The following is a 21,183-nucleotide window of genomic DNA, read 5'->3' on the forward strand; positions in this document are numbered from 1 at the left end:
AGCTGCAAACATGGCTAAATCTTATTGAAACGTATGGATAATTAAGAGATGAGAATCAACAGCTCAGAGGGCAAAACCAAGAGCCATGGATAATTATTCCCAGGGAACAATATGGAATCCTAATAAAGGAACTGAAAACATAAGCTTGCTTGGATTTCAGAATTGCTAAGAACACGTGAGCCTCCCATTTCCTCATTTTTTGAGTGGGAATGTATATTGCAGTTACCTGTCCTACCATTTTATATTGGGTTTGTAGGGGACAAATAACTTATCTCTGCACGTCATAGGTCTTTAGTTGAAAATCATGCTTGAGAAACTGTTTCTGAAGAACCAAACCCAAGAAGCCTCACCCATACTTCCACCTGATTTTGATGACAACATCCGGCCTGAGGCTGTAAAGGAATGAGACATCTGGGGAAACTTGGAAGGAGATGACTGCATTTTACATGTGGGAGAAATGCAAATAATTTGTGTCCAAAGGGCAGACTGCAGCAGCTTCAAAACATGGTCCCAAAATTACTTGATACTCTTCCCATTGAGAGTTGAGGTCTATGTCCACCCCACCCCTTGACAACCCGACCAATAGAATAAGGGAGAAGTGACGCTTTATCAGTTTTCAGATCTAGGCCTTAACAAATTCACAGCTTTCATTTCCTCTTTCTTGGGTATACACTTTTAGAACCAAGATACCATGTTGTGAAGAAGCCAAGTAGTCCATATAGAGAGGCTCATGTGGAGACATCTAGAGAGCAACCAAGGCCTCTAGCCATGAGTCCTGATAAACTACCAGCCAATAATCAGCACCACCTAGCCAGCCCTGTGACTGAGCGTCCATCAAGTAGATCCTCCTGCTCTAAGCTGAGCTGACTCAGCTGGTGTCACACGAAGCAAAGACAAGCCTTCCCCACCAGACCCTGCCCAAACTGCACACTCATGAGCTAAATAAATGATTGTTCTTGTTTTCAGCCATTTAGTTTCAGGGTAGTTTATTATGTAGCAATAGATAGCTGATAGGTCAGGTTTTTCACATTCTAAGTTTTATGCTTTTCCTGTTGTAGAAAGACAGCTCCTTTATATAGTGTTTAATTACATAAAATAAGTTACTGTGGTAGGCAACCTTTAAGATGCTCCCAGTGATCCCTGACACTCGGCATTCACATCCATCCTTGGGAAATTCCCTCACCTTGAGTATGAACTGGTTTTAGGGACTTGCTTCTAGTGAAAGAATATGGCAAAAGTGACGAGAAGCCACTTCTGAGAGTAGGGTACAAATACTGTGACTTCTGTCTAGCTCACTTTCTCTTCATCTCTTCCTTATTCACTCTGTGTGAAAAAGTTGCATATTGTGAGTTCCTTTATGGAGATGCCCATGTAGCAAGGAACTGATACATCCAGTCAACAATAAGTGAGGACCTGAGGGCTGCCAACAGCCATCCCATATGTGCTCTGAGAGGCTGCAGTAATTGCAGCCCTGGTGACACCTGACTGCAGACTTGTGGGAGACCCTAAGACAGAACACCCAGCTAAGCTACCCCCAGATCCCGACTCACAGAAACTGTAATGTGATAACTTTTCGCTGTTTTGTGTCACTAAGTTCCAGGGCAATTTATTACACAGCAATAGATAACTAAGAGAGCTATCAATATTAGTGTCAGATGTAATACTTTCATTCAATAAATATTCAAGTCCTTACTGTCCATCCATTCAGCAATTACTGAGAGCCTATAATGTGCAGGCATTATAAGGTCCTTGCTATCATGGAGCTTACATTTTACTTGGGTGATAAAGGCAATATACTTATTTCTAAATATATTATAAGAAAAAGACTACATAGTGCTAAATCCTATGTAGAGAATTACAACATGATATATGATATGACAGAAGAAATATGAAGTGATAGTGATATGATAGAAGACTATGAGGAATAAAATCTTTACCCTAAAGAGCATTAGAAACCAGTAAAGGAGATACACAGCTAATGTCCCTAATGGTGTTTTAAGAATGACTTATATAGCATGTTTCTGGAGCTAAGAGGAAAAAAATGATTTAATCAAAGAAATCTTAGTAAAGGAAGTATCTGTTAAGCTTTGAAAGTTGTGTTGAATTTTGACAAAGGTAGACATAACTGGAGGGGACTTTTTAAGCTAACGTTTATGTGTTAGTAACTGTGCTGAGCGCTGGATATGTACCGGAAGCAGGTACTATTGTAATTTCCATTTCACAGAGGAGAAAATGGAGACACAAAGAGAACAGCATATCCAAAATCACAGAGCTGGTACATGGCAAGTCCAAGATGTGAACCCAGGTAACCTAACTCTAGAGTCTGTCAGCATTAATTCTGCCTCCAACGTATTTTACATTTCTATAATGTAGTTTCTATATTACACCATTTGAGATTTGTCAACTGAAAAAAAATGCACAATGTGAGAGTTGTGCATTAAGTTTTACTTGGGGCGAAATGAGGACTATAGCCCGGGAGACAGCATTTCTGATAGTTCTGAGAAACTGCTCCAAAGAGGTAGGAGGGAAAGTCAGTATATGTGTGATTTTGATGAAGGGGGAGTACATGCAATCAAGCACATATTTTTTGCAGAAGGTTGCTGCTAGTTTTGTGAAGATTCAACATGACAATTATGTATTGGGAATTAAAGTTATAATTATGGGGAAACTAAGGCTTAGAGTAGGTTTAGTTAACTAAACTTTTTTTTTTTTAAATCTAAATGGTAGAGAACTTGAACCCACGTCTAACTCTAAATGTAAACTTTTTGTTATCCCATGCTTTTCATGAAAGATGTCATAAAAGGAAAACAGGATACAAGCAGATTTCCTAATTCACTCTTTTTCAAGCATCAGTTAATTGACAGCTCAGCAATCTCCTGTTAAATAGCTGTTATTTGTCAATCATTTGTTAGGTCTTGTGGATACAAAGTTATAACACAATCCCTGTTCACAGATGTTTGTGCTAGAGGGGGAAATAAATAATAAAAGAAGACAGCTACAGACAATACAGTAAGTTCCCTGATAATGACAAGCACTGTGCTTGTGAAACACAGATGTAAAGTACACCAAACTCAAACTGTGCCTAAGGACAAGAGTCAGGAAAGGCTTTCTGGTGGAGATAATGCTTGAGGTGAGTCTCAAAAGATAAACAGCTTACAGTAAAGTAAAGAAAGACAGTAGGAAAAGGAAGGGGCATTAATAAAAAAGACATGAGACAACTGGGCTGATGGTCAGACCATGAAGCTTTTGAATGTTTATACTGAGGAGCTTAATCTGGAAAGCAATGATAAAACTAAATTACACTTTAACTAGGGAAGTGACACAATCATATTTGGATTTTAGAAAGATTATCCTAGTAGAAATAGGGAGAACAAGCATTAGGGTGATGAAACTGCAGTCAGAGAGGTGAATTAGGAAGGTACTGCAGAAACACTTGTGCAGCACTTACATGTGCAGGCACTGTTCTCAGCACTTCACCTGTATTAACCCTTTAGACTTCACATCAACCCTCTGAGATGGATACAGTTATTACTCCCATTACGAACATTTAGAAACTAAGGTAGAGAAAGGTTAAGTGTACTGCACAAGTAAACACTCTAGTACATAATCTTGGATGTTTTAAGTCCCACTCCACAACCTTAATATGTTTACTAAATGAACTTTAAAGAAAAGGACCACAGTTAGTAACTCTTTTCCCTTTTCATTTAATAACGTAATTATCTATACTACTGACAAACACCACTATCCTACTAATAAAAATGACGTGCTGATCCTCACACATGAGTGAGACACTGGTAATCCAGTACCTGCACACTGCTGAAGTTAAGCCAACACTGGATTAGAGTTTTTGGAAATGAATCGACTTTCATTTGACTCAAGCTTATTGCAGTGTCTGACACAGGGAGATGGCATGGAAATTGCTATTTATTTCAAGCAGTAGAAGCTGCACTGGGATTTCACTGTAGGTGGGAAAACAGAACTCAGTTTACATTTTTTTTAAAGAAAAGGAGAAAGGAAAAAAGGAAAAAAAATATATAGTTCATTGTAATTTCAATTTCACATGAAGTGATTAACCCATATGGACAGTTTACAAATTAGCACTAACTCCTATACTAGCCATAATTTACAACTTTGTACAATTAATTAAATTAGCTAAAATCCATTTTACACACATATACATGATTAGAGAGTTATATTTCAGAAGGATAAAGATAGCTGCAGAGTAAAACACTCTAATAATAGAGCCTTTACTATATAGAGAGGGTCTAATAGAATAGCCTCTCTTCTATTTGGAAGAGAAAGTACAACTCAGAAGATAATTTGTGATAAAAGTTAGAATGCATTCTGATTTAATCTTACTAAGACCTTTACTTAGCCAAAGATTTCAATTTTCTTAACAGTACAGAGAAACAATCTATAAAACAGCACCAGAACAAACTAAGGACTTTCAGATCCAAGAGATTTATTTAACTGAATTATTTTCTTTTAAAATATGAATCCTATTTTTAAAATCTTTTTATTTTGTGTCTTCCCTTTAAAGAGACTCATATTATTTGCTTTCTCAGGACATGTAACTTCTGTTTTCCATTAAAAAATTATAAAATACTTATGAAGAGATTACACTAAGTTATAAAAAGTTTGGAAAGGTAGAAGCAATCCATTGATGGATGAATGGATAAACAAAATCTGATACAGACCTTCCTCGACTTACAATGGGGCCACATGCAGATAAACCCATTGCAAGTTGAAAATATTGCATATCGAAAATGCATTTAACACACCTAAACCACCAAACATCATAGCGTAGGCTAGCCTGTTTTAAACGTGCCCAGAACACTTACATTAGCCTATGGTTGGGCAAAATCATCTAACACAAAGACTATTTTATAATAAAGTGTAGGATATCTCAAGTAATTTATGGAATACTGTGCTGAAAGTGAAAAACAGAATGGCTGTATAGATACAGAATGGTTGCAGTGTATCAGTTGTTCACCCTGATGATTGAGTAGCTGACTGAGAGCTGCAGCTCTCTGTTGCTGCCCAGCATTTCAAGCATAAGGTACCATGTATCGCTAGCCAGGGAAAAGATCAAACTTCAAAATTCAAAGTATGGTTTCTACTGAATGCATATCACTTTTGAGTCATCATAAAGTAGAAACCACCTTAAGTCGGGGACCATCTGCGTATACACACAATGGAAAATTATACAGCACTGTAAAAAAGGGAAATACTGACACATGCTACAATATGGATGAACCTTGAGGATATTATGCTTAGTGATACAAACCAGTCACCAAAAGACAAATGCTGCTTGATTCCACTTATATGAGGTACCTAGAGTAGTCAAATTCATAGAGACAGAAAGTAGAATGGTGGTTGCTGGGGGCTAGGTGGTGGGGGAATGGGAAGTTGTTTAAATGGGTAGCATTTCAGTTTTGTAAAATGGGAAGAGTTCTGGAGATTGGTTGCACAATAGTGTGAATGTACTTAACATTACTGAACTGTACACTTAAAATGGTTAAAATGATAAATTTTATGATATATGTATATTGCCACAATTACAAAACTTCACTGGAAAAATGTGAGAAAGGAAAAGAAGAAACCAGTTTCCTTCTCGAGTCTATGCCAGCATTGTGTGCTTGATAATATTTTTGTTACCCACTTTGAGCTCACTGAATATAGAGACCATGTACTATGCATTTTTCCTATCTCTAGGGCCTGGCATGGTATACAGAGTCCATGGTAGATGGTCAATAAATGTTTGCTGAATATTATTTATTATACCATCCAATTACTAATTTTTAAAAAAAATCCCAACTCCTCCATCCTTGCACATTCTGAAAAAATCGAGTTATAAACAAGATGTCCATACATCCAATTTGCCTAATTATCCCTATTGTCCCAGAGTTCCATCCAGGTAGGAGTCCCTTTCACTCTTAAAACTATAGTTTGGGTGATAAATTTGAAGGTCACTATAGTTATTAAAAAAATTCAAATTGACATAACAATTTGAAGCTAAGATCAATTTAGGGATTGAATCATGACCTCATTAGCACAAAAATTTAACTAAATTAACACAGAATTACCAAAAAAATTAAAGAGTCAAGCAAGGAAATAAACAAACTGGATAACTGGTAAAACACATTGCTGTTGTGATGAGTAGTACAGCATACCAAAATAATTTTAAAGGCACCTTGAGAAAGGATCTGATGATTGAAAATGGCTATTGGTGGAGAATGATAAATTCTATTAAAAATGTATGTACATTTTAAAACAAGTATTATTTAATATCTGTCTTTCCAATATGTAACAGATTCATAGCATCCTCAGCATAGCATACACATACAACTGGAAGCATTAAAAATACTTATAATGAAGCTTTGGGAAAGATGATAAGTTAATCATCAAATATGTTCAGCATGTAAAACGATAATCTATAAATTTTTCCATCTAATAAAATCTAATAAAAACCGATTAAATGTATATTTACTTCTGTGAAATTTATTTCAAAATAATGTTTAACATGTTGAACATATGTTGAATATATGTTTTTGCATTCTCTGAGATTTTAAGAATTTATGGATTCTTTCTGCATTGTTTGCTGTGATAAACTCATTTAGGCCAATGTCATGTTGGTATAATTAAATATATGTATATTTTCTTGATAAAGTGTCTATTCAAATCTTTTTTCTCATTTTTAAAATTGGGATGTTTGTCTTTGCATTTTTGAATTGATTTCTTTTTAATATTTCTAGATATATATTCCTTGGTTAGAGGTATGTCTTGCAAATCTTTTCCCCTAGTCTGTGGCTTACTTTGAATTTTCATAACAGTGTGATCAATTTGGGGATAATTTTTGTATATGTTTGGAGGTACAGGTGTATGTATTACTATTATTATTATTAGGCTTTTGGCTATTTAATTGTTCTACTACCATTTGTTAAAGAAATTTCCCTTTCTCCCTTTAATTGCCCCAGTATATTTGGTGAAAATGAATTGATCATATATCTGTGGGTATATTTCTGAACTCTTTATTCTGTTCTATTGAGCTATGTATCTATCTTTATACCATTACCACACTACTTTGATTACAATATCTTAATAAGTCGTGAAATCATGAAGAGTAAGATCTTCCATTTTACTCTTCTTTTTCAAAATTGTTTAGGCTACACTAGGTCTTTTGCATTTTATTCGAATCAAATTCTCAATCACTACAAAAAAATTCTACAGAGGTTTTTTATTGGGACTGTGTTGAATCTCAGGATCAATCTGGAAAACACTAACATCTTAACAATAATAATGGGTCTCCTGATCTGTGAACACAGTACAACTTTCAGTGCATCTTCCCATTTATTTAGGTCTTTTAAAATTTCACTCATTAATGTTTTGTAGTTTTCAGTTTGTACAAAAGTTTTACACATCTTTTGTCAATTTTATCCCGATATATCATCTTTCTGCTATTATTACAAATGGTACTTTTACATTTCAATACTCAATAGTTTGTTTCCAGGATATACATCATTTTTAATGTATTTACCAAAAGCTTGCTAAACTTAAACTCTCTTACTAGCCTTAGAGCTTTTATATTTCTTAAGATCTTGTGAATAGTTCATCATATCCTCTACAAAAAAAAAAAAGGTTTCCTTCTTCCTTTCCAGTTTGTATGGCTTTTATTTCTTTTTCTTAACTTGTTGCGCTAGCTAGGACCTTCAGTATAATGCTGAAAAGAAGTGGTGAGACCTCAATGTTTTATTACCAATCTTAGGGGGAAAACATTCAGTCTTTTACTCTTATGTTAGCTATAGGTTTTTCATAGGTGACCTTTATCTGGTTAAGAAGGTTGACCTCAAATTCCAATTTAGTGAAAGGTTTTGTCATGACTGGATGCTGAATTTTGTCAAATGCTTTTTCTGTCTCTATAAAGATAATCACGATTTTTAAAATTAGTTATTAAAATGGTAAATAACGTCGATTTTTTATTAACTCAAACTTGTATTCTTAAGATAAGCCCCACTTGGTTATCCATTTTTATACTTTTTTGGATTCAATTTGTTAATATATTGGTAAGAATTTTAGTGTCTATTATATTCATGAAGGAAATTAGTCTGTAGATTTCTTTTATTATGATGTATTTGTTAGGTTTTATTATCAGGCGATGCTGGTCTCACAGAAAAAGCAGGGAAGTATTCCTGCCTCTACTATTTTCTGAAATAGTTTACAGATTTGGTATTATTTCTTCCTTAAATATTTGTTAGATTTCACCAGCGAATTCTAGGAGCTCTCTTTGTGGGAAGGTTTTTAATAACAAATTCAACTTCCTTAATAGATATAGGCTATGGGTTACCTATTTCTTCTTGAATGAGCTTTGGTAGTTTGTATCTTTCAAGGAATTTGTACATTTCATCTAAGTTCATCTAAATATATTCTCTTATCATGGCAAATGATGGTTATAAGTTAGGGATACTGAAGCAGAATTCCAAGATACTAGAGACTCTGGGTATTTGCAGGCCCCTTTGTTCTTACGTAGATCAATAAAAACTGATTTCCATTTATAAGTATACATAATCAAATTTTGATTGTAAGTAAAGCTAGAGATGAGAAGGTGGGGGAATTCCATCCTAGTATTTAGTAGGCCTGTGGAGATGAGTATGTGGGTTCAGTCTTCATAAAGCTGATATCTGTCTCTTGTTACAAGACTACCATTCAGCTTCATGATCAAATTAACAAAATATTCAATGAGAGATGAAGTGCAAAGAATACTGATCTAGGAAACACAACATCAGGACTGCAGTATGGGCTTTGACACTTTACCAGAATACCAACTCCTTTCAGCTTCAGTTTTCTAATCTAAGTAAAAGGAAGATGATGAGAGTAGAAAATTAGATGAGGGCTACACAAGTGCACTACAACTGGTAAAATGCTATATAAAACATAAGCTACTACTTTATTCTAATGGAAAAATGCTAATTATTCAACATTAATAATTATCATTTGGTAAAACAGTTTGGGTATGACTTTTCTAAGAACTTATTTGTATGAAGGTAGGTAAATTTTAAAAGGGGGGGCCTTTAAGAAAAGATGGGGTCTCCAACCATTTTATAAGAACCATTTTATTTTTTCTTTTCTCCCAAAGACTGGAAAATCAGTGACGGAGGTGGCACAGATGGTTACGAAGTGGAGTGGGGATGGCACAAGATGAGGAAGCAGGTGCTACTGACATTTTTATGAGACTTCTGACTACAGAACAGCGTTTCTCAAACCTTAGCATGCATCAGACCCACCTCAAGAGATGGATAAAAAACAGATTGCAGGGCAACACACTTAGAATTTATGATCAAACAGTCTGAGGTGGGGCCTGAGAATTCATAATTTTACGAAGTTCTCAGGTGATACTGATGCTATTGGTTTTGAGACCATGCTTTGAGAGACACTGCTATAAAGAAGACCATGGCAGAGAAAGGAGTGAAAGGAAAAACCTGTCTAGCAGAGGAGATCTTAACTCTTAGATATCCTGAAGTTATATAATAAAGCTTTATGTGCGTGTGTATATATATTTTAAGAGAGTGCATCTTTTTCCTTCAATTTTCAAAACTGTCAGTGATCTGAAAAAGGTTAAACACCAGTTGTTTGGAAACTTATTTTAAAGAATCAGGATCCATTAGCAATTGTGCTGTATTGTTGAGTGACTCCCTGATTTAAAAAATTAAAAAGCCATTTAGTGTTACTACCCAGTACATTAGGATAAACTGAAATATATAGGAAATACTTACATTGGATTTAAAGCGGTACTATTAAAATAATTTTTTTTAAAAAGCAACACAATCTATTAATTTCTACAAAGTGGTAATACCCTTAGTGATTATTCAGCAAGAAAGATGAGGTAATTTAGTGTTCTACCTTTTCAATTTTTGCATATCTTTTAAATCATGATTTAAAGTCTTTGTTCTAATATGTAAAAGAAAAATAACAATATTCTACAATATCATTGTCCTTAACAAACAAATTATAAGTATTGTAACTTTTTACAAAAAAAGTTTCAGTAGATCACCAGAAAAGTGTCAAGGAAATAAAAGTCATAATTCTCTTTAGGAAAATTCTTAGTCCAATCATTTCAGATACAGTAAAGAAAATGTCAAGTACTGAACTATTTCCTAAATTACATTAAATCATATCACATAATTCAAAACTTGTCACATTCAAATGTAATAAAACATTAAACTTTTATCCTGAAATAAATGGGATAGTACTAGATTCAAATTTTTGGTAAAGCTGATTAGAAAGTAAATGTCAAAACTATTTTACTGATCTTATCCTAGTGAAAGTCAGCTGAGTCTCATTTGAGTTTCACCAAACACCCTGAAATATTTCCAAAGCCACTATCTGTGATAGAATTTAAATATACTTTGTAAAACACATTTTTTATCCTTTGAAAGAATTTTAACAAATTCACTTTCATGCAAATTATACAAATATTTCAAAAACAGTGATATTTCAGAGGCTATATTTCTTAAATCAAAGTGTAATGTAGAATACTTAATTTAGTAAATTAACAATGAGATTGCATACATCTTACATAAACATATTTTTAAGAAATAAGTCATCAGGTCTTGTTGCTATACCAAATAGGAAATACTTAGCAGATCTTAATGGGCCAAGGGAAAAGGAAGAAATGTTATAAAGAATTAAAAATCTATGACCATTTTCTAAAATACCATTCTTTGGTCTTATTCAAGGAAAATGTTTCATATAATAAAACCCATTTAGTTCTTTGTTATCTGTTAATAAGATCTGTTGTAAGCCACATTATATTACAATCATAAAACATAATTTAAGTTATTTTTTTCAAGTGTTTATGCCAAAGATTACCCAGATGGTTAACAGTAGAAGCAAAACAAGAAACCATGTTTGCCATTACCTTCCATATTTTTCATTAATATTACATAGAACCCTCTTGAACTACCCTATTCTATGCCTTAACCACCTCTAACTGAGATGAATAAATAGTAACGTACATGGTGTCCCTACTTCTATACACTCATTTTGCACAATTTTATCAGATGAATGCTCCAAAAGCTGTTTTTCACACAATGAAATTCTCTTAAAGTAACAATGACAAAAACAACTAACATTTAGAGGGTACTTCCTATGTGTCAAGCACTTTACTCATGATATAATTTAACTTTCATAACAATCCCATGATGTAGGTCCCTTTATGACTCTCATTTGACAAATGGGAAAGGTAACGTATAGAGAGGTTTAAGTGACCTACCCAAGGTCACACAGCTACTAAGTGGTAGAATAGAATGAAAGAGGCAGACCTATTCTGGAAGCCACATTCCTAGCTATTTTATTACATTAAATCTACATGAAAATATTCTTATTGCCTATAGCATTTAATCCAAGCTCTTCTCTTTGGCTTTAAAGACTTCAACATCTGATGTAACCTTAATTTTACTACAGTTCTTTGTATACCAGTCCCACTGGACTTACTGTTCTCTTCTACACAAGTCATGTTCTTACATCATCGTTATTCTCCTCTTACACTTAATGCAACTATAATTGGTCTATACCATACATTTTGCCCTTATACAGCATGTAGATGGATTTTAAAGAAATACACTCTCATGAGTATTTATCTTTTCATAAATAAACTTAAAACATTTACATTTATGATGACAATCAGACCTGCCTAGATTCAAATCTTGACTTTGTAAACTATTCATTGTGTGACTCTGGTTATGTTATATAATGTCCCTCTGCCTTAGGTTCCTCACAGTAAAATGGGATAACACAGCACCCTCTTGTAGTGTTAATGTGGTGATTAAATGAGTTAATTAATGTAATTTTTTTTTTTTAATATTTTATTTATTTATTCATTTATTTTTTATATTTATTTTCGGCTGTGTTGAGTCCTCGCTTCTGTGCGAGGGCTTTTAGTTGCGGCAAGCGGGGGCCACTCTTCATCGCGGTGCGCGGGCCTCTCACTATCGCGGGCTCTCCTGTTGCGGAGCACAGGCCCCAGACGCGCAGGCTCAGCAGTTGTGGCTCACGGGCCCAGTCGCTCCGCGGCATGTGGGATCCTCCCAGACCAGGGCTCGAACCCGTGTCCCCTGCATTAGCAGGCAGACTCTCAACCTCTGCGCCACCAGGGAAGCCCAATTAATGTAATTTTAAACTTCTTAGAACCCTTTCCCACTGGTTCCTTCACTGTGTCATGAAGCTTTCATGACTGATAATATATCTACTTCAAATTATAAACAAATTAGTTATAGTTTATGGTATAATACAATACTACAGTATTCTGATAATCACAGTTGATAAATAGAGATAAAAATCTATATACAAAGAAACAATGCAAAGCTGAGATTCTTTTCCAGGGTAAAGGAAAAAGGAACATAAGCTTGCTGGAATAGGTCTTTTTGTATATGTGAAAAAGAATATTACAACGGACTGAAAGTTTCTGTCCCCCCAAAATTCATATGTTGAAACCCTAAACCCTGATGTGATGATACTTGGAGATGAGGCTTTGGGGAATTAATTAGGTCATAAGGGTGGAGGCTTCATGATGGAATTAGTGCCCTCATAAGAAGAGACAGGAGAGAGTTTGCTTTTTCTCTCATTCCTCTCTACTAAGTGAGGACACAGCAAGAAGACAGCCATCAGCAAAACAGGAAGCAGGTCTCACCATACACCAGATCTAATAGCATCTTGATTTTAGACTTCCTAGTCTCCAGAATTGTGAGAAATAAATACTTGTTGTTTAAGCCATCCATTCTATGTTAATTTGTTATAGCAGCCTGAATTAAAAGAGAGATCTTTTTTATGTTAGGGAGTAAGATATAGGAAGTTCTAGGAAGCCTACCTTTTATCTTCAAACAGAGAAGACTTTAGGTTGACTACCAGAGATTTCTCTAAATTGAGGGTAAACAGCAGGGAAAAAAAAACAAAAACAAAAGCACTTTTCTTTCTAAATTCCTATAGAGCTCTAGTGAAATCTTTTCCAGATGCCAAGCTCTACAAAGTTTTTTTTTCCAAAAAGCTAAAGTGAATCTATATAAGATGCTCAAAAATTTTTGTTTCTATCCAATAGACCTGAAATAACATGGATTTTAATGTTATTTACAATGGTCCAATTACTCAGCAAGAGATGTGTTGATTTCCTTTTCCTCTGCTTATGATTTTTCTACTCGGTAACCATCCTTCCCTTACTTGTAGTAAATGTGTTACAGATGGAGCTGAATCTATCCTCAGCTCCCAGGTTAGGCATTTGGTTAAAGCCCTAGCCAATGAGAGCTTTGCATACCCTGCTCACAGAACTAGTATGGGACTAGGCATAAAACACAAGCCATTCTGTATGAATCAAAGCTAATCCCAAGATTTTTTGCTTGAGTTGCCATGAAACAGGTGTTCTTTCTGTTGGACTTAGAACTCAGAGGATATAAGACTCGGACTGCTGGGATACCACCACGTGTAGAGGACCCACCCAAAAGTGAAATTAATATGGAGGATGTACAAATACACACACACACACAGACAAAAAATATGACTAGAGAGGCAGATAAATAACACAAGCTGAGATCCTAATGACAATTTTAAGCTCCTGCTGAGCTGACTTAATGCTAGCTACCCTTGGATCCTTCAGTTACAACAGCCAATTAATTCCTATATGGCTTAAGCTACTTTAACTTGGGTTTTCTGTTATAGTTACAGTTTACAGTAAACTGTAAGACTCCTGACAAATGTATACCTGATGGAAGAGCCACTTATATTAATGAAAAAAACCCCACATATATATAGTATTGGCTCACCTTTTGGTTTAATAAAGCACTTGCCAATTTCTGCACTTCTGAACTCAATAAGGTGGCTCCTCTGATGACTTTGCTGAGAGCGGCAAGAGACTGATGAACACTTTGTACTAAGCGAATGGCATTAAATTGTTCAAGAACGATGAATGATAATATTGGAGATCCTTGTCGATCATTAGGAGGCAACACTTTCTGATGAATCAGGTTTGAATTCTAAAAAGATAATACGCCATGTCATATTAACTGAAAAGTAACACAAATCACTGATACATTAAAACATTCAAAAGTTATTAAAACCTTTTGCTGGTCTATCTTGTTTTGAAATACTCTCTTTTATGACTGGCCAAATTTATTAAATCTGTAAATACATAGGAAGGGAATTCTGGAGTTCACCAACACTGAAGTGGTGTGGGGGTGGGAACTGAGAAAGGGGAACCATGCTGAGAAGGAGCAGTCAATATAGGTGGAAAATGGTAAGAACGGCACACTGTAAGCCAATGCAAAGAGAGCAACACAGCTAAATTACCACTCTACCGCTGTCAGGAGAGCAGAAGGAATCATGGCTATGAAAAATATGTGAATGGATATTTAATTTAATTTGAAAATTACCTGTATGTATATTTGAAAAATCACACTAAAGATCTTGTACCAGTGAATATTATATCTTAGTATTTATTTCTACGTCTATACTTTAACAGAGGCTCTGATACATGGAACTTCTAGGGCTTCTCAAATTGTTAAGAAAAACTCAAGGAATCCCAGATGTTTCTAAACAGCTTATGTGGTTAGGAGGAAAAAAAATCACCTTCAATAGTATTCTAAAAGTGTCAAAGAACTGTCAAGAGATAAATCTGGGAAGGCCTGTACTCTTACCTGCTCTCCATTATCTTAATTTTCTCTATATATTCTGCTTACAATCCTAGTTAAGGATCCCCTCTCTTTGTTCTAATGGTTGTCACATTCATATCTTCCATGAGAGCACTGTCTCTTTTTCATGTATCTGGCATGATAATTTAATATCATAAAATGGTGATCTAACATGGCTATTGCCATTAAATAAATAATCATGAAATACATTTTATTGTCATGAGATCATTCCTGAGGATAGATTTAGACTATGAGTTCAAATTTAGGCATTTTATTTCTATTACTGCTATATTTGAAATATTAAAGCTGCTGAAATCATTTTTGATAGACATAAAAATGTACATAAATATACCCACTTAAATAAATGGTGGTGAACTCAAAACTAAATCTAGAAGAGAAAAAGAGTATAATATTTTGAAAATTAATTAGAATTATTACCCCGTAGATTGAAATGAACTATCTGAACCAGAGCATGCAATAAATAATACTTAACACATCTTTAATCTCAATCAATTAAATAATAAAACTGACATAAAATTTAGGTTATAGATTTTCCATAACTCCTTATATTAAAAACCATTCCTGGAAGTGAATAATATGTGGTACCTAAATCTTTATCAATCTTATACTAAGATTGGAAAAGATTAGCAAATAATAATTTAGTTTATGGATTTTTATCCATCCTATTAAATTGATGAGACAAATTTGCACTGTTTGCACTATTACTTTATAGAAGAAGAACACCCAAACTTAGGTCATTCAAGCAAGATTCCACTTCTCTATAATGTAAGAAAACAGAAAACTTACCGAACTGTTATAAAGGCTGATTTAGGAGAGTAACTATCAAAAATACTTAAAATTCAAATAGAGTTCAAGTAAGAAGTATGGTCTAGAGATGCGCAGTTAGTGTAAAATACCAGCTGAATTTCAAAGACTTAATATGAAAAAAGGATGTAAAATACCACATTAATAATTTTTTATATTGATCACATGTTGAAATGCTAATATTTTGAATGTATCAGGTTAAATAAAATATATTATTAAAATTAATTTCACTTGTTTCTTCATACTTATTTAAATGTGGCTGCTAGAAAATTTTAAATTACAAATATGGCTCCCATTTGTGTTTCACATTATATTTCTATTGCATAGTGCTGATCTAGAAACTATCAAGTAAAATGATATAAGTTCAGCAATAAGAACAGAAGGACAGAGGAGAAAACAGAATATAGTAGGGTCTCAAAAAGTGTTTGATTAATGAAAGATGAAAAAAATTGTGAAAAAAATGAATAGTAAGACACTGTGATATAAGCTTTGATAAATTAATGACTGAGAAAAATATAGCAGAATACATCAAAGTATATTGTAATATATATTATTATGTAATGCATTTCCTACAGGCCTTCAAAAAATTTTGATAAAAAATTAATGTAAAATAACTTTAACTCAAAAATAAATGTAGATATCTTATACATTCTAAAAGGATGAAGTATAGAGAAAATTTATAGCAGTAGTAACATGTTAGAGTATTACATAACCTTAAAGCAAAAAAACTTAAATTAAGTATTATTTACAATTCAAATAGCTAAAATCACCATGAGTAAATTATAACTCATCATTATAGTACGCTTTTTAGTGAAACTATCGAGGGATGACAGTCATATCTTTAGTCAATTGGTTATAAGAAAAGCTTTTTCTTTCTTCACAAACACAATTGATTGAATCATGCACTTTTGAAGGATATCTTTGGCATTTTAAAGTTCATCTTGGGCTTCCCTGGTGGCGCAGTGGTTGAGACTCTGCCTGCCAATGCAGGGGACATGGGTTCCAGCCCTGGTCTGGGAAGATCCCACATGCCGCAGAGCAACTGGGCCCGTGGGCCACAACTACTGAGCCTGCGCGTCTGGAGACTGTGCCCCGTAACAAGAGAGGCCGCGATAGTGAGAGGCCTGCGCACCGCGATGAAGAGTGGCTCCCACTCGCCGCAACTAGAGAAAGCCCTCGCGTTGTAAAATTATATTTTTTTAATTCCAGAAAGTAAGTCCTTATTCAATTAGAATAGTAATCATAATACTGTAATGGTTTTGCCTAGTGAGCAAGCAACCATCTATAATCTATAACTATTTTACAGTATAGAAACAAGTCAACTCCAGTTGATGAATTGCTTTTCCTTAGCACTTGGATTCCTTTGAAAAATTTCACCTTTAACAGCAGTCACTGACTTTACAGAAAGAGGAGAGAGAAGACAAGGAGTGAGCAAAATATGTATCGGACATAGAGGATGTCATAGTACATTACCAGGATAAGACAAATTACACGGTAACACCGCTTCTTGGGCTGATCTACTTCTATTACTTTTATTTCCTCCATCTTTTTCCAGGATACTGTATACATTAAGGGCAGATCCATGCAAAAATTTACCAACATATTTACCAACATGGACAATTTGGGGATAAAACTGGAAAAAAAGGATAGGGAAAAAAAAGGGAAAACAAAGGAAGAATATTCCACTACTAACCTGGTTTAATTTCTTCCAGAGATTGAGGACAGGAGAAAGTTCATTAGACCAGATTTCTCTATCAAATTTGCTACCAGCTGTTACTGATCTGCCCAAGATCCTCAACTGTGAAATAACCTGAATGAAGAAAATAATAAGTAGCAATAAATGAACATAACTTCATTCAGAGGGAAAGCATCGATACAAAATAGCCATATTTACTTATAAAGACTGAATATATATATTATAAACAAGTTTTAATCCCATTTTCCCTGTTCAATTGGATTAATATTTTACTGATTTATTTCAGCAGTTAAAAGGCAAAAGAACTTAAATGGTGACAGAAACCACTATACAAATTACATATTGTAATGGCTCTTCATTTGAAAAGCTTCTTCTTTAGCCAGAAAGCTCTAATTATCCATTATTAATAACCTCTCTATTTGCTCATTTCTGAAATCAAAAATATTTTTCAGTTTGAATAATTTAAATTGCATAATTTCAAAATGCTGATAAATTAAAGATAGTTTTTTTTAAAAGATGAAATGAGTGGAAAGATAGTAAATAGCATAGCAAACCATAAAATAGTAAAACAATTTTAAGTAATTATTGGCTGGTAAAAATTACAATAAATCTAAGTTTTAAGGTTCTATATCAATTTTAAGTTATTTCAATGTTTCTTCTAGACATGAGACTCAAATGAAAGAGGTATAGATCAATTAATTAAAATCAGACAAAGTAAATCCTTCTTTCCTATTTAAGGCTTTCAATTTTGTAACATTTTTATCAGCTTCTCTATCATCATTCTCATCAAAATTAATTCACTCACATTTTCTTTTCTAAAATAGTGTTTAATGGCTTCAATTTCAATAATATCAATCAGTCTTCTTAATCATTTGCTAAGAATGATCCAGAATATTACTGAGTATTCTATATATGGTATTATAGATATTGGGAGAGGTGTATAAAAATCAATGAGGTATGTACTGATGGTTCTTCATAAATATTTCAACTAAATATTAAAATTGTGCTATATCATTGCTTATCTGCCATAAACAAAATAAATCCCCAAATCCAGACAATATGTTTTCCTAAGCTAGTATTTTAAACATCAACATTTGCAGTGTGTCGACTACTTTTTTTCTGTTTTACTTTTTGAGAGATGTAAATTGTTTTTCCTTTTTAAGATACAGGGCTGTATTTAATATTTTGGGGGTTCTTACATTATTAAAGCTCACAATAAAATAAGGGCCATAAATATTTCAAAATAAATGCACTACTTAATTGTTAAACATACAGAATCCTGCTGTTAAACTCAAGTTACTTCTAGAGCTTTTGATGGATTCTCTAATCTAGAAAAAACTGGTGACTCAGTGTTTCATTTTCTTTGTTTTTCTGATAAATTATTTTCATTTGCTCTAGCTGAACCCTACAACAGCACCTAATTTATCAGCTGTGCTAGACCACAAAACATCACTAGTTGGTAGTCATGAGAAGTGCTATTTTGACTCTGGTAACATTGGCTATCACTTATTTGTGCCTTAAATTTGTCAAACATGACAGAAAACAAATAAGAATGCAAAGAGATATCTAAAGGAAAAAAGGTTCAAATATTTTTTTACACATGATGTTATAAACTATTTTAAAAATAAAATGTTTAACAACCCAAAAATGGTTGTTTTCTTCCCAGAAAAATAACATGCGAGGCTTGCTTTTCATAATAACACTACCATAATATATTATAAACTTTAATGAACAGAGAGTAATGAAAAGGGAGTTCAAATGCATAATAAAAATATTTTATAATGAGGATAGGGCTATAACTTGTAACAGTGGATGATCTTTTTTTTTTTTTTACAAAATCTGACATACTCATCTTTTTACAAAGCACAGATGATAAAATGTCTGTCCATTATGCATGTTTTAAACCAATTAAAAGTACTTTTTTTCAATGATACTCCTTTAAAATGGTGTCAAAGGGGATGAAATTTCCCAAGAAAAACATACATCACTTCTTCCATGCTCTAAGCATACTGAACAGCTTGCATTATGCCACTGGCATGCTTTGCGGCATCTATGCGGTTGGAGGGGAGCTGCAGAAGATGCTGTCACCCCTATTCCATCTGTTCTCATTCCAAAGAACAATGAGAGACATTTCAGGAATACCTATGCTTCTCCTGAACAATTGGTGTGATTTTATTGTAGCATACTACATCTTATACACAATTGTATTTTCCTTTTCTTTTGGAAGTTATAAAGCACACAGAAGAATTTCTGATCTAACAATAACACCTTTATAGAACCTTAGAGCATGAGCTTTGTTGTTTGTTTTGTCTTCTTTTAGCATAAATTGTTTCCCTAGTTTTATTTTCTTTTCATTTCCTAATTTTCTCTTTGATTTCCTCAACTATTGATTTTACACTAATAGATCATCTGTATTTTTGTAAGTCACATCCAGTATAATCCTTCTAGGAATGAGAAAGAATATAGATTTTAAAAATGAACGCTCATTCTCAAATTACAGATGAGAAATTGGATTGTCCAAGAAATTAAGTAAATTACATGTTTGAGGGGACACCTATAAGATGGAGGAGGAATAAGAAGTGGAGATCACCTTCCTCTGCACAAATACATCAAAAATACATCTACATGTGAAACAACTCCTACAGAACACCTACTGAACGCTGAAGACCTCAGACTTCCCAGAAGGCAAAACACTCCCCACGTACCTGGGTAGGGCAAAAGGAAAAAGGAAAAACAGAGACAAAATAATAGGGACAGAACCTGCACCTCTGGGAGGGAGCTGTGAAGGAGGAAAAGTTTCCATACACTAGGAAGACCCTTCACGGGCGGAGACGGCAGGTGGCTGGGGGGAAGCTTTGGAGCCACGGAGGAGAGCACAGCAACAAGGGTGCAGAGGGCAAAGCGGAGAGATTCCTGCACAGAGGTTCAGTGCCGACCAGCACTCACCAGCCTGAGAGGTTTGTCTGCTCACCCACCAGGGCGGGTGGGGGCTGGGAGCTGAGGCTCGGGCTTTGGAGGTCAGATCCCAGGGAGAGGACTGGGGTTGGCTGCGTGAACACAGCCTGAAGGGGGCTAATGCACCACAGCAAGCCGGAAGGGAGTCCGGGAAAAAGTCTGGACCTGCCTAAGAGGCAACAGACCATTGTTTCGGGGTGTTCCAGGAGAGGGGATTCAGAGCACCGCCTAAATGAGCTACAGAGACGGGCGTGAACCACGGCTATCAGCGCAGACACCAGAGACGGCATGAAATGCTAAGGCTGCTGCTGCAGCCACCAAGAAGCCTGTGTGCAAGCACAGGTCACTATCCACACCTGCCCTCCAGGGAGCCATTGCACCCTGCCACTGCCAGGGTCCCCTGATCCAGGGACAACTTCCCCAGGAGAACACACGGCATGCCTCAGGCTGTTGCAAGGTTATGCCAGCCTCTGCTGCCGCAGGCTCACCCCGCATTCCATACCCCTCCCTCCCCACAGTGTGAACAAGCCAGAGCCCCCTAATCAGCTGCTCCTTTAACCCCGTCCTGTCTGGGCTGGGAACAGATACCCTCAGGCGACCCACGTGCAGAGGTAGGGCCACATCCAAAGCTGAACCCCAGGAGCTGTGTGAACAAAGAAGACAAAGGGAAATTTCTCCCAGCAGCCTCAGGAGCAGTGGATTAAATCTCCACAATCAACTTGATGTACCCTGCATCTGTGTAATACCTGAATAGACAAGGAACCATCCCAAAACTGAGGCAGTGGACTTTGGGAGAAACTGTAGACTTGGGGTTTGCTTTCTGCATCTAATTGGTTTCTGGTATTATGATTATCTTACTTTAGTATTCAGAGCTTATTATCACTGGTAGATTTGCTTATTGATTTCGTTGCTCTCTTACTTTTTTTTAATATATATATATTTATCCTTTTTCTCTTTTGGTGAGTGTGTATGTGTATGCTTCTTTGTGTGATTTTGTCTGTATAGCTTTGCTTTTACCATTTGTCCTAGGGTTCT

At 35.0% G+C, this 21,183-nt stretch overlaps 1 protein-coding gene across 2 annotated transcripts in view; it reads right to left on the minus strand.

Annotated features, from left to right (window-relative positions):
• Positions 1-21,183, minus strand: part of DYNC2H1 (dynein cytoplasmic 2 heavy chain 1) — a 368,911-nt gene that overhangs the window by 62,018 nt on the left and 285,710 nt on the right. The window contains exons 83-84 of one of the 2 annotated variants that reach the window (XM_036860513.1): positions 17,191-17,307; positions 13,809-14,018 (exon numbers count right to left, since the gene is read on the minus strand). In XM_036860513.1, coding sequence (XP_036716408.1) covers positions 13,809-14,018; positions 17,191-17,307 — 327 coding nt within the window. The remainder of the gene's footprint in view (positions 1-13,808; positions 14,019-17,190; positions 17,308-21,183) is intronic. The other variant, XM_036860514.1, reaches the window with a different exon arrangement.

The sequence above is a fragment of the Balaenoptera musculus genome, chromosome 8 (assembly GCF_009873245.2).
Source record: "Balaenoptera musculus isolate JJ_BM4_2016_0621 chromosome 8, mBalMus1.pri.v3, whole genome shotgun sequence".
NCBI classification, from domain to species: Eukaryota; Metazoa; Chordata; class Mammalia; order Artiodactyla; family Balaenopteridae; genus Balaenoptera; species Balaenoptera musculus.